Here is a 14,747-nt window from a genome sequence, read left to right on the forward strand (position 1 = left end):
ATGCAGTGTTTTATAATGAGTGCACTTTAACCCTTTTTTCCCCTGAAATTTTGTGACTATTAACTGCTTTTAACTCCTTTACTTAAAACGAATGTAAACTGTTGTTTTTGTGAACAGAAACTTGATAGTCAGTATGACTGATGGAGCATTTTCAGAACATGAAATTATGACTATCGGGCGCCACTACCGTGTAAGAGATGAGTATGAAATAGACCTCCACTTCCTCCTCGCAGTAGCTCAAGAACAACTGAAGAAAAACAACTTTGATGATTTTGGGCGACTGTCTGCAGTGTTTGTATACAAGGACCGTGAAAAGTGAGTTTCCTCTATTTACCCTGAGCTGTTACTTGGGAAGCTCTGCTTGTAAACCTACCTACTTTTTGTTTGTTGCTGAGCAAAGGATATATTGTGGCCAGAGAATATTATTTGTAATGTTAAGCATCTCTCAGAGCTTGGTGGTAGACAAGAAAAGAATAACCTTTTTGTCTCTTTTTCATTTGTTTGTGGACTTTTTATTATTGCTGCTGTACTGAACATTCTGTGACATCATCAGATGTCTGTTCACAGGCAGAGCTCAGTATTTTAAACAAAAGAAGAAAAATAAAGATTTAAGGGGGAAAAAAGAAAGGAAGGATTTGTAGCTGATTCTTTATATGACTCATTTGCCCTTTTTTGTTCTCTGATGTCACAGACGAAGAATTACAAAGAATCACTAAGGACCTCAGCGTGGGGTAGACAGGGCACTGTGTGCACTTCATGTTTCTCAGCTTTGTAATAGCAAAATTTCATAAAACCTTGGGGTTTTACCCCAGTGTTCCTCACATATTTTCTTGTTCACAGCAACATCCACTTGAGGTAAATCTGGAAAATGCCTAATGTATGCTTCTCCCCCTCTCTCTGTGGTGTAGGTGCGGAGTGCTGCCCCATGAGATGTGCAGAACTGTCTGCAAGTCCTTTAAGCTGCCCCTGGCTGATGACAATCTGCAATCTTTGCTGACGGCGTAAGTTAAGGGCAGATAGTGTGACCTGTGTGCACGGGTGCAAATCAGTGCTAAATATCTACTGCAGACACAGTTCTTTAGGATTTGTCATTTATGTAATATGAACCATTTCATGGTACTGACTTTGTCCCTATACACATGCAGACTTCCTATTTATAGAAAATTTATAATCAACTCAGGTGCATCCAACTTAGAAATGTCATTCTGTCTAGCATGGTAGATCATTTGGGTTTTACCAAAATTCTATGGAATTATTCTTGTGGGAATCAGCTACTCATCTTTATCAATGAGATTCATTTCTATTTTGAATTACCTATTCCTGTGTGTATGTAATGTGTGGTGGTTTGATCCTGCCTGGAGGCCAGGTGCCCACCAAAGCCATTCTATCACTCTCCCCTCAGCTGGACAGGGGAGAAAATAAATAATGAAAGGCTCTTGGGTTGAGATAAGGACAGGGAAAAACCATTCAACAATTACCTTCACAAGCAAAACAGACTCATCAAGGAATAAAATTAATCAAATTTACTACCCAATGAAAACAGAGTAGGATAATGAGAAATAAAACCAAATAAAACCAAACCTCCCCCCACTGCTCTGTTCTTCCTAGGCTCAATTTTATTCCTGATTTCTGTATCTCCTCCCCCTGAGCAGTACAGGGGGCACAGTCTCCTTCAGGTGTCTCCACCTGCTCCACCATGGGGTCCCACACAGGCTGCAAGTGGGATGTCTACTCCTCATCTTCCATGGGCTGCAGGGGGACAACCTGCTTCACCGTGGTCTTCTCCACAGGCTGCAGGAGAATCTTTCTCTCCAGTGCCTGGAGCACCTCCTCCCCCCAACCCTGCTTCTTCACTGACCTTGGTGCCTGCACAGTTTCTTACACCTTCTCACTCCCTTCTCTGGGAGCAAAAAGCAGCTGCTTGTGGGTTTTTTTCCTCTTAGATATGTTATCACAGAGGCGCTGTGACCGTCACTGATGGGCTCGGCCTTGGTCAGTGGTGGGTCCAGCCTTGAGCCCAGCTGGTGTTTACTCTCTTGGGCCTAGGGGAAGCTTCCAGCTGCTTCTTGCAGAAGCCACCCCTGCACGCCCCTCTCCCTTTCCCCCCAAAACCCTGACACACAAACCCATAAGAGTAAGGTAAAACCAATAATCTTATGAAAGCACATTATGTAAGCTTTATGAAACATACCAGGACAAATACAGTGAAATGTTCTTGAATCAAGCAGACGGCATCAGTAGTATAAATAAAAGTGGTTTGCTACCCCTATTAATCTCACCTGAAATATATTGTAGCTTTTAAAAAGGAAAAGGAGTGTTGACATGGTTTTGGTATTTTTCCATAGCACGTTTAATTGTTTTGAGACAAATAGCTTGGCTGGTGGTATTCATGGGAACAGAAGTGAAAAGAACCAGTATTCAGTGCCCTTGTATTAAAAGCCAATGTTCAGAGTAACCTGGGGTGTTTTGAACACTCGTGTCATGTCGAGTTTGGTTTTCATGGCTGGATTTTCTGGTAAGAGATTTAAATCCCTGCTCATTGGTCTCTTCTTTCCCGCTGGGAAATTCTTAAATGTTTTGTCTGTGCCTTCATACCATGTAAAAGGCAAGAGCAGATCTTGTCTTCTGTCGTGTTTAGATGCTTTCAGATAGATGTGCTTCTGGAAGTCAGGAGGAATTGCAAGCTAAGGAACTGGTTTTATTAAACAATTAAAAGACTCTTTCAGGCAGAAATGTGGAATCCATTTTAGCAAAGCATCTTCCTACTGCCAGCAAGGCTTCTTATTTAAATCAATATCAACAAGACTGCTTTAAGAAGCCTAAGGGACTATTTTTCACAAAGTTCTGGTTTCCAGACCAAAAACTTCCTGAATAGCTCCTTGCAGTAGCCAAATAGACAACTTCTGCCATTTGTTTGCTGCTCATCACTTCTGACTGTTATGTTACAAGCATTAGTCCTCAGAAGCACGTCTAAATTTTAGCACTAATCTAAAACTCATTGTGAAGAACTCCCACTAAGCTGCCCAACACAAATGGTGTTGGAGGATAATTGACATCCTGTACTAGTCAAGGGATTCTCACAGTTTCCACTTCATAAGGGCTGAAATTGAATAGATGCAGAGACAAGGGACTGGAGGGTTTCCTTTATGTACTAACTCAATGCTGATGTAAACCAGACAAGCCTGACACATCATAGGCTCCAGAGACGTGCTTATTGCTTGTGAATTTATACCAGGGAAAGCTTGTGTGAGATAAACGTCTTCTGGTCTGAAGAGCCTCAATGTAGGCAGTTAAAGACAAAAAGCCCAGTACACTGTAATAAAAATTAGAGATAAGCTTAGAAGACAAGGAGGAGACTAGGAGTTGGATTTAACCCAGACTTATTTAGGCAAGTACCCGTAGCAGCTGAATTAAGATTCAGCCACTGTAGGTTCCTTCTGTAGGTTATAGAGAAGGAGAGAGCTATAGAATCATAGAATGGCATGGGTTGGAAGGGACCCCAAGGATCATAGAGCTCCAACCCCCCTGCCACAGGCTATCTCCTCAGCTTGTATAAAAGCTGGTTTTCTAAATCACCATCCATTTCCCTTTGTTTCTAAAGGGGCTGTAGCCTGCCTGTATTGCAGGTTTCTGTATAAGAAAGGTAAATGGTGTGAAACTGGGCCTCAGAAATCAGCCTGAGAAGTACTTTATATGATGGAGTGCTGTGTGCAATGCCAGTTCTAAGTTACGCTATCAGCTGCTTCGAAAGATAGCAGTTTGTGTGGTGAGTCACTGCTCTGCAGATAAGATGGAAGACTGTTAGATTCTTAATCAGGTGTGCAGTTAGCACTGCCTGGTAATTTTATTGTTTCAGGAGGGTGCAGAGCCAGGGAAAGGTTGGGTTTTTTTTTTAAAAAATGTTTATTTAATAGGAGTTAATTCCAGTAAGCTGGAAATCAAAGAGTAGACTTGCTGTATGAGATTTAGGCTTTTCCTTTCCTCCCTTTCCTCCTGGTTTTTGTACTTTTCTTCAAGACTGAAGAATCATTAAACAGGCAGATTTATTGCTAATGAAGAACAGTCTTACTCCTGGGGAGTATGCAGTTCAGTGTGACCAAAGTTTGTCAACAATACTCTTTCCTGGGTTTTTTGGTATTTTTTTGTGGGGGTTATTTGGATGAGGAAGCATCTAGTTTTGTGTCCGTTGGTGTTTCTGAAGCAAGTGGTGATGGCATTCCTACTGTGTGTATCTGTATTTATGAAGAAAGCAAGCAGTACAGTAAAAGTTGTTGGATGGATTCCCACCAAATCAGTATATAGAGCTAATGTACTAGCTGGACCCTGTTCAGCTATAAAATGATGCTAGACGATGTGATCAGATAATAGCTGAAGACTGCAGCTATGTGTTTATTCAGCTTTGCTATCTGAGATTAGGTGCCAAAGACTTTCTGTAGGACTTAATGGTTCTATGTTTCTGTTTTGAAAGGTAATATTCTTAAAGTATTTGTTATTTATATTCATAAATTAAACTGCAATGATCTGTCATTTGTTAAAAGCATGGGATGGGACTAGAAGTTACTGTCTAATTCTGTGGTCACCTCCAGATGACCCAAGACTTTGTTTATTGTACCCAAAGACCATTCAGTTTCCACAGAGTGCAGGGAGAATTAGCACAAATACTGTGAGGTTTCATAAGTCCCTTTCAAGTTGTCTGTCTAGAGTAAATTCATATATTTAATTGTGGAATGGTGGAATAGTAGGATTTAGGTACCCAGCAGTGTGTCAGTTTCTCCAGTTTTCCTAAGCTGGCTTATTAAGAAGTATTTCCTTTCTCCATCAGCGTGGTCTCACTTAGTTTTTTAATAACAGCACAATACAGACTTTTAATCACAATGTATTAAGCAATGCAGATGGTACACAATTATTTCCTTCAGAAAACTGCAGTAGTCATTCTCAGCATTTCTTTAAATTTATGCAGGCATAATGAACTATTACAGTTTGTTTAATAAATAAATATTGCTAAAGTGCTTAAGTAATAAATTAAGGTTGGGGTTTTTTTCTGTTATTTTTATTTACTGCAATGCTAAATGCATGCTAAGAAGGATTAAAAAAGATGCAGTCCTTCCCCAGAGGGCATTTAAATAACTGGCAGATAAGGAAAGAAAAATGGAGGGAAGAAAGAATGGATGACAAATTTACAAGTATTACATGTTGATTGTTGGGTATTAGTTTAGCTGTTAAGCATATGCCCCTATTTTATAAAATAAGTCCTTTAATTTCAGTTAAAAGTGTCCATATAGTTCTTCATCTCTCCACAGTACTGGTCTGTTGGACTCTGGAGGGAGGCTTGTGGTTTTGAAGAAGTTAATCCCTAGTGTCTCAGGTAGCAGTGCCTGATGGCAGTGGGCCTCCTACATGGTTCTTAAGCCACTAATGAGATAAGCCAGGCCACTCGTGCTTTCTCAGCTTTCCCCTGGTTTGTGGCTGGGTAATCAATATTTGTTCAGGGCTGACCTGTTTCTTTCCAGGAGCAGACACTCTTTTCCTGATACAGCAAGTGTCCTGCTAGCAGGAACGAGATTGGAAGTGGCCACAGGATTGTTCTCCTGCACTTTGTACTCTGCTCATTCGCTTTGCTGCCTGCAACTCCCTGTGCCATTTGGAATGGAAATACTCTCTAGCATTAACATTTGCATCTTTTAAAAGAAATTCTGACTGTTATTCAGTCTGCTGAGGAGCTGGTGGTTCAATCTATAGATGTTCCAGACGTGAATAACTGTATACACAAGATGGTAGAGCCATTACTTAATTCACACTGACAAGCTGCACAGACTTGTCTGTACTTGTGGTTTTAAATCTTTTCCTAAGAGCATTTTGTAGCAATTTAGGTGTATATCTGTGTTGCACAGAGACTGTCAAACAGGCTGGAGGATCCCAACCTTTTCTTTAAGCAGCATGATGCTTCTCCTCTATTATTATCAGATTATCTTCTTATTAAATGCTATTCAGAACCAATAAATTAAAAAAAAAAAAAAAACAAACCCTCTGCATGTACATTAACCTTTGACATAAATTTTTGGGTTACAGATTTCTTGATGGAAAAGAAAAAATAATTTTAAGTAGCCTTTACCCACCAAAGCATCCTCAGGAACAGTCATAATGGTGGTTTAACTGTATTTTTCATGTATCTGGAGTATTTCATTATGAACATATTTTTAGAAGCAGAAATGTCCAATTATTTCTGTAATGTCAGAGAAATAAAAAAAGCTCTCAAACTATGTTAGGGAGGGAGGGGTGAGTTTCATAGTCTAAACTCACATGCATCAGTGAAGTCATAGGGCAAAACTGAAGAGAAGTATGGTTTCAAGAGATCTTTGTTGCATCTTCTTGATAAGACAAACCTAATTTCCTTTCCTGAAGAGCACTGTCAGTTTCAGTCATATTAACTCCAGGCACCGAAATGTAGAACATCTCTGTCCTAATAACACACACACTGATAACATCTCCTCTGTCCATCTGGATACTCTGTGCCAAATTGCAAGTGTGTGCATTTAGTAGATTGATACAATAACTCCCAGCAGGAAAGAGATCTAAAGAGCAGAATTTTTTTTTTTTTTCTTTCTGGATTATTCTAGAGTAAGAATTTAAGCTGCTTTCTCTAGCTGTATAAAGATGAGATTTAAGAATCCCATTTCCTTTGCCTGTGTTAAAATCTTCGGTTATAGTTCACTTCATGCCCATGTTGTCATCTCAGTTTGGTAGTGCTGTCACATCAAAGGGCTTTTCTTCTTGTTAATGCTTGTTGGAAGCAGAAGCAATGATTTTCTTCACTTCATTGCCTCGACACGAAGTTTAAGTAGTTATATGCCTTCACTTGTTCTTCATTTAAAAATCCTGCTTCTACAGCTCTGCATCTTGGCAGTAGACTTGATCATTTGACTTCTCACACCAAGCAAAAGATAAATACATAAATAGTAAAAGAGAAAAAGTTGTTATGATAGTTCTGAATTTCAAAATCTTTGTTCCATGGGTTGTTTTGGGGTTTTTTTTCCCCCCAGAGGTATTTGCTTTTTTCTTGTCTTGTTACTCCTAATGCAGAAATCCTTTCTTTTCCCAATGGCCACCTGCAAAAATCCTGAGATAAACAAGGACCTCCTAGAAACGGGGATGCTAAACTTCTTGTACATCAGATATATTCCCCAAAAGTAAGTCTTGAAGAGAATGTTAACATGCGTGTGAGCTATTATAAAGAAGGAAGCTTTCACAGAAGGGTCATGGCAATGTTTCAGGCTCCATTTTGATAGAAGTAACAGTAGCATTCTTCTCTGACTTTGCTTTCATCTTCAGTGTAACTCACTGTACTTAACATTCCAGTTTATCACTATCATCTCTGTTTATGGCTCTCAGTATATTTTATTATTATCTCTCCTGCTGACTATTAAATGAAAGGTGGGGGGGAAGGAAGGGGAAAGAGGAGGATGAGTTGCAGTTTATTGCAGTTTATTTTTGTCACTAGATTTATTTCTCCTCTTCTCCGGTATTGTTTTCCCAGACTGTGTTGTAATTTCTCCCTTTAAGCACCTTCATGCTCAATTTTTGCCCTCAGCAGTGGTTGAAGGGTTTTGAAGACCCTGTTTTGTTCAGTGCTATTTCTTTAAGAACAAGGTAAATTTATATTCTAAAAGCCTTTTCTCCTGGCGATGGTCTTAACTCCTGTGCAGTGGTATTTGTCTCTCCATCTTACAGGACAGAACTGTTTAACCTGATGTTTCCCACCAAGGTCTTGAGTCTTGCTGGCTTAGTTGTATGTCTCTCCATGGACCCCAGTGAAGCACAAACACTTCCAGGATGTGCTTATATGCCTAAACCAGCTCCCTTTGATACATAGGTAGTGTTAGGTGGAGAGATGTCATTCACAAGAGCTGCTTGTACAGTATTTATAGCAGAGCAGCTAAGCTGTTCATTTCAGAAATGATTTGCATGGTAGCTTGTGCACGCAGATATCTTCCAAGCATTTGACTTGTTCCACTGAAGTTAACAGTTATTTCCAAGTGCCTTAATCACCTATGTTTTTTGCTGAATTGGGGACTTTTAATCTGAAGCTGCTTCATCCAAATGGGTGGCAGAAAGATGATGTGGCTCAGCAGCCTGATCCCACGGGGTTTATTTGTTCAGGGTAATGAATATAGAAATTTGAGGGTGGGAGATAGGGTCTTCCACATGTACTTGTAGACTTGGCTGGCAGCGTATATATCTTCACTCAGTCAGGGGACCCTCATAACTGACACAAGTACATGTTTATTGCATAGAAATAAAGAGCAATGCCATAGAACAGCTGCCAGATTACAAGGGTTGTGCTTTTTCTATCTGGGTATTATTTCACAGGTTAGAGAGCTGTGTGTTTGTGAATTGTAAACTGATCCTTTGAAGGATTGCATATTTCCAGGAAATAATTGTAGAAGCCAGATAAAGCAGGTGAGTTGTGTTATAGCACAGCTCTCTTGTATCATTCTACCTGTCCAACTATCATTCTATCTACCAAGCTGTTGAATGGTCCACAGTACAAGCCTTATGAGGAGCATCTGAGGGGAGTGGGGTTGTTTAGACTGGGGAAAAGGAGGCTGAGAGGAGACCTTGTCGATCTCTACAGCTACCTGAAAGGGTATTGTGAGGTGAGTGTTGGTCTACTCTCCCAAGTAACAAGTGACAGACCAAGAGGAAATAGCCTCAAGTTGTGCCAGGGGAGGTTTAGATTGGGTTAGGAAAAAATTTCATCACCAAAAGGGTTGTCGATCACTGGAACAGGCTGCCCAGGGAAATGGTTGGGTCACCATCCCTGGAAGTTTTTAAAAGACATGTAGTTGCGGCACTTAGGGACATGGTTGTACTTGTCAGTGTTAGGTTAGTGGTTGGACTCAACCATCTTACTGGTCTTTTCCAACCAGTTTGGTAGTGTTTTTTGTTAGTCCTAACAGTGTTACAAGAGTAATAAAGGAGTGAAAAAATACTATCCAAAAGGTAATGCATTAGTATGTTGTAGATAACATGATACAACTTTATTTAAAATTTCCTTTACTCTTGTGTCATCTTATGGATGTTCTGCTTAGGTTTGAAGATGGCAATAAACAAGTGGAATATAAAAAGTTTGTGGATGGGCTGAACTGGAAAGACAATCAGATCCCTGCTTTCTGGACAATGAAGGTTCCTCTCAAGGTAAAACCTGTGTGTCTGAGCAAAGGAAGAGTACAGTACATTGATCAAATTTGTCCAACTTTAATATGAATGCTTTATCCAATGGAGACCACAACAGTTTTCATCTTTGTGTATTTGTGCCTGTTTTCTTCCAGTAATTTATTTTTTCTAGGAGGTTGAGAACGAAGTAGAGAAGTCAAACAGGGGTGAGGAGCCCTGTAACACCCCTGTGCCACATCTCTCTGACATTTTTCTAGAAGGAAAAAAAAAGAGAAGGGGAAGCAGGTGTATTTGTCTATGAACAATGGGTGTGAATACCACTTCACCCACAAATATCATTGTCACATGTCAAGCAATCTGTTCACTTGCTGAGATAGGCAGGAAATACTTTAAACTCCACTGACACTGCAGAAAATAGCCATGTATTTTTTATAACTCCACAGAAACTCAGACATAATACCCCACATCACTGGTAGGTGTACAGCAAGAACAGTATTGATGGATCAATTCTGTATATCCCCACCAGCCTGCTACTCAGGGTAAATAAAAATGTGGTATCAACAAACTGCAGAGATTAATCTGCTCTTGCCATCTTGTGCTGAATGGAACATTTTAAAATAGATGGTGCATAAGGCAATTATGCTGATTTTAAAAAGCTTGGTGATGGATAAAACCCAGGCCCTTCTGCCAACGTGTAGTTTTGCTGTTCTGGCCTAGCCAACGTGTTGCTGCGCTTGCACAGAATGTGTTTGATGGTATTCAGGCCATTTAGAAACACATCATTCCTTTAAATTCAAGTGCAAATGTGACATAGTTCAAACCAATATTCCTCAAGTACTGTGCTATTAATCCAACTCCTGTCTCCTACTTAGCTTGCCAGCTCTTTCTTCTGTAGCATCTCAAACCGTTGTTGGTGTCTAACGAGGGCTCAGTGCTGCTGGTTTACTCTGCTTTCCATGGTGGTGTATTTTTCACTTTGTCATGGACAGATAAAATCAAAGCCCTTCTGTGTGTTTTAGACAGCAGTCCCCATGGTTCAGCGTGTGCTGAACCCAGTTTTGTTCAACGAGCATGCGTTGCTTTTACAGAAGAATTCTCTGCTTAAGTCATAGCTCAGTATTTAAACAGTGACTGCTCTCAGGAGATCGTGTCAGGATAAGTGGCCTCAGGAGCCTCAGTACTACAGAAACAAAAAGAAGGTCAGAGCTTGTGCCCAGTGGATTTTTGCCTTGCAGATGGTGCTCAGATCTGTACCAAAAAGCAAGAAGAGGCACAGATATACTTGCTGTTGAATGTGTTGGGCCACTTTTTTCCCCTCACAGGGTGGCTTATCTAACCATTGATCATGACCTGATTTCTAGTAGGTGAGAAAAGGAGGTGGCTCCTAGAAGTGCGTAGGTGGGGTGCAAGGGGTGGTGAAACCAGCCCTCATGATTTGAGGGTGTGGAGGAAAAGGCGCTTGTGAAGCAGCCAGGAAGGTGAAGCAGGAATTTGTACGGAAATGTATGTTCTGATCAGCATAAGAGATGGGGTTTTGTTTGGGTATGCAGAAGGTGCTGTCTTGGTTTGGAGGACAGCCAGTGAGTGGGCTTCCTGGGAATGGCTTGATGCCTTAATGCCCCAGTTGAGAACCATACGTGGGGTTGTGGAAGGAAAGTTACAGCTGAAATCAAAAGAGCATCAACAGACATTATAATCAGTCATCATCATACTGGGATAATCACCTCATCACCTCCAAAGCCTGGCTGCAACTGTCATACTGACATACATTTTTAATGAACTGCACCCAAATTGGTGCCAGTATAGTTTATTCAGTTTTATTGACTTTATTATTTTGTTAGTTAGCTGCAGTAGATAGGCTATCCTTGGAACAGTACAATACTATTTTAAGGAAGAGATCCATATGAAATGGAATAATAGAAAAAATGGGGGATTGAAATCTTGATTGACTCAGAATCCAATTGCCATTATTCTGTTCATGACTTACCACGAATTAACAGCAATATTTTGGGATTATGGTACCTGCATTTGCCAGATAGAATGCAGCAACAGAGTTGTGCTTGTTCAGCTGACTTTTTTTCTTCTTTACCTCATTATTTTGTATGATTTTTGGTGTTGAGGCATAGATGACTTACAACACTTTCAAATCTAAATATTAAAGATTTATTTATCAAAGATAAATTTAAATCAAAGAAAACACATCATTATTTAATTTGAAAACATCTGCAAAAGGGGTAATGATCTAAAGTATTTTTAATAAAATATTCTGCAAGATTGATAAAAAAGTGCATGTAGTAATCTTTTAAGAGGATGTGCTATATAAGGGTCCTCTTTTCCACAGGTTTGTGAAATGAAACATTGTATTCAATCTTATGTTGACCAGCTTTTAGTTACTCTTATTTTCAATATTATATTCTAAAATATTCTCTGGGTTACTGATTTCAGAATGAAGATGGCAGGAGTGGACAAACACCCTCCTTTCCTGCAAGAGGGATCAAATATTTAACTTTTCTGGATGATCTGCTTGGCAAGGAAGAATGATCTGACCTCTGCAAAGCTCTGCTACTGGATTAGTGTTTCAGGTGCAAGCCTTACTTAGATACTGAAAACATTCATTGTAATAAAAAATAAAATCAGATATAGATTTTATTGCTTTTAATTTCTTATTCCAACATAGAGGTATACTTGTGTGGTTTTGTAACTCCTTCTAAATCAACAGTGCTCTTTCATGCTTACACAAGCATAATTAAACTGTGTCCTCCAATTTCTGAGTCTGGTTATATGAAGAATTTGCAAGTATTGAGAAATCTTTGAGTCAAACAGAGCAAAATCCTGGCTTTGTTCTGCAAACGAAAAAGGTTGTTGGATGACCTCTTAAAATACTAGCTCAGACTATATTAGCACAATAAGGTACCTCTGTTCAGAACTCCTCTCTTGCTCTTTAGCTTTCATCTGTGATTTTGCTGTATCCCTGGTGGTGATGCTTAAGTACTGTTTGTGTCAAAGTTTGTTAATTTATGGAGGAAATACTAGCAAGGTTTTAGCACAGTATAAAGTTGCACTGGGATCAGAGCTAACTATAGCCTTCCAGTGCAGAAGTTCATATTCTTCAGGTATGTCACGGAAGCTACAGGTTCTGGATTTTGTGTTTCAGATGTGACTCAGATTAGTAGCCACCCAACTCTGCTTGGGTGAGGCATGTATGAAGAGAAAGTGTTTCAGTCAAATGTTAGTGTGCAGATTTCTTATGGTAGTACTGCACTTGCCCTTTAATTGTTGCCTTTCTCTTTGCTCAAAGTCATGATGACTGAGTGAAGTGCCTGTTAGAATTTTTGTATCTTTTTAAGCCTACGCCACCTCAAAGCCCTGATTAGATCTGAATTTGCTGCATGCTTTTGTGAGTAACACAATTACCCTAGTTTAAAGAATGGAAGAGCTGATGTTAAGGGGGATGCTGACTCATCCACAGCAATTCCCCAGGGGAAGGGAACGAGGTGTCAGCCAGCGCACCTCTGCCTCTAGCTGTGGAACTCATACATTCAATAGACTGAGAACCCCGTGCTTTTTGTAATCTGGTTACAATTCAGGGAGGAAGTGTTTGGTTTAAAGGGATGAGAATTCAATGTATCTAAATCCCCAAACTGAGGGGAGACAGTAATTCAAAGAATAACTTAGTTCAGGAAATCTGTATTTTTTTGGAAACTTGGAGATCCCTTGTAGAATGACAAATCCATTTAAAAATACCATGCTGCACTTTTGCATGATAATGTAGATGAAGATTCTAATTGTACATCTTCTCTCTAGCCCCCTTAGCTCCTGAGGAGGAATTCTTTCCTCTCCATGTGGCAAAATATGGAGCTTTTGGAAGCTTTATACCATTTTTTTTTTTTTAGCAAAATGGGACTTGAGGCAAGGTATGTGTGTTGCTGCCACTTAGGAAGATGTTTGCAATAAAATGGCTAAGTGATGGTTTATGTCCAGGGGGTCAAAAGGAAACCTGTGAAAACTTGTTAAGTTGCTCCAAGCTGTAGAAAAGACCATGTACTGCTTTTCGGTACAAAAGAGGAAAACATTTTCTTACATGACAAGAAAAATGTCTGGCCACAGGGACAAATTAATAATAACTCACATTTGAAGCCAGTTTGACGAAAGCTGAAGATTTTAAAAACATGCCACGAAGCCTGGGCTTGGCACTTTAAATGAATGCAATTGCCCTTGTAAATTTGTAATATTCACCAGACTCCAGAATCATCTGTTTTGGTTGTGGAAATCTTGTAGAGCTGAGGGCTTCCAAGAAAGATTGAACATTTAGAACTTCCCGAGTCGCGTTCAGAGAAATTCTGCCCTGCTGAGAAGGACCTGGGTGTCATGGTGGATGAGAAACTTCACATGAGCCAGCAGTGTGCTCTTGCAGCTCGCAAGGCCAATGGTATCCTGGGCTCCATCAGAAGAGGGGTGGCCAGCAGGGACAGGGAGGTGATTGTCCCTCTCTACTCTGCCCTGGTGAGGCCCCATCTGGAGTACTCTGTCCAGATCTGGGGTCCCCAGTACAAGAAGGATGTGGAACTGTTGGAGAGGGTTCAGAGGAGGGCCACAAAGATGATCAGAGGGCTGGAGCACCTCACCTACAAGGAGAGGCTGAGGGAGCTGGGCTTGTTCGGCCTGGAGAAGTTCTCTGCGGGGGGACCTCATTGCAGCCTTCCAGTCCCTGAAGGGAGCATACAAACAGGAGGGGAATCAACTTTTTAAAAGGGTAGATAGTGGCAAGACAAGGGGGAATGGATTAAAGCTAAAGGAAGGAAGGTTTAAATTAGATATTAGGAGGAAGTTCTTTACAGAGAGAGTGGTGAGGTGCTGGAACAGGCTGCCCAGAGAGGCGGTGGCTGCTCCGTCCCTGGAGGTGTTCAAGGCCAGGTTGGATGGGGCCCTGGGCAACCTTGTGTAGATCCAGGCTTGGAGGTTGGTGGCCCTGCCTGTGGCAGGGGAGTTGGAACTGTATGATCCTTGGAGTCCCTTTCATCCCAGACCATTCTATGATTCTATGAAATTCACTTTAATTTGTTTTCCTTCATGTATGCAGGACAAATAGGAGCCTCTATTCAGAGAGAATATCGCTGCTCTCTGTAAAAACATTATGGTAAGGTGAGGAAAATACACTGTTTCAGTTAAGAACAAAACCAAATGCATTTGAGTTGTCACAAATAAATTTAAACTGGACAATGAAAGGTGCTTCCTCACTTACACAGCAACAAGTCTCAATCAGCCTTCCAAGGCTGCTCCGTTTTAAAGTTGAGATTGGGCATCTGATGACAGTAATTTTGGGATGTTTGTTAATACCCTTCTGAATTACTATTCTCACTTTCTCCTCTTTTCCCATGCATCTTGCATAACCTTGACGGGCACAATAGGCTCTCCTAGGAGCAGGACAGACAGGCCCTGAAAAATATTTTCAGAGCTTTTCAGTGTGCTCACACAACATGTCATATGCTGTGGCCTGATGTTGTTGCAAACCCTTTTCACTGGGTTTTCCTTTTCACAAGCAGCAGCGCTTCCAGAAGGGGAAGCCAATGAGC

General features: G+C 40.6%; 1 protein-coding gene across 1 annotated transcript in view; it reads left to right on the plus strand.

Annotated features, from left to right (window-relative positions):
- Positions 1-11,725, plus strand: part of EFHC2 (EF-hand domain containing 2) — a gene marked incomplete at its 5' end in the record, with an annotated part of 63,028 nt that extends 51,303 nt beyond the window's left edge. The window contains 4 exons of the mRNA XM_084280018.1: positions 118-315; positions 909-1,001; positions 9,090-9,195; positions 11,620-11,725. Of these exons, the coding sequence (XP_084136144.1) occupies positions 118-315; positions 909-1,001; positions 9,090-9,195; positions 11,620-11,715 (493 nt within the window). The 3' untranslated portion in view covers positions 11,716-11,725. The remainder of the gene's footprint in view (positions 1-117; positions 316-908; positions 1,002-9,089; positions 9,196-11,619) is intronic.
- Positions 11,726-14,747: the final 3,022 nt, after the last annotated feature.

This window comes from Gallinula chloropus (genome assembly GCF_964237585.1).
Source record: "Gallinula chloropus genome assembly, chromosome: 1".
Taxonomy (NCBI): domain Eukaryota; kingdom Metazoa; phylum Chordata; class Aves; order Gruiformes; family Rallidae; genus Gallinula; species Gallinula chloropus.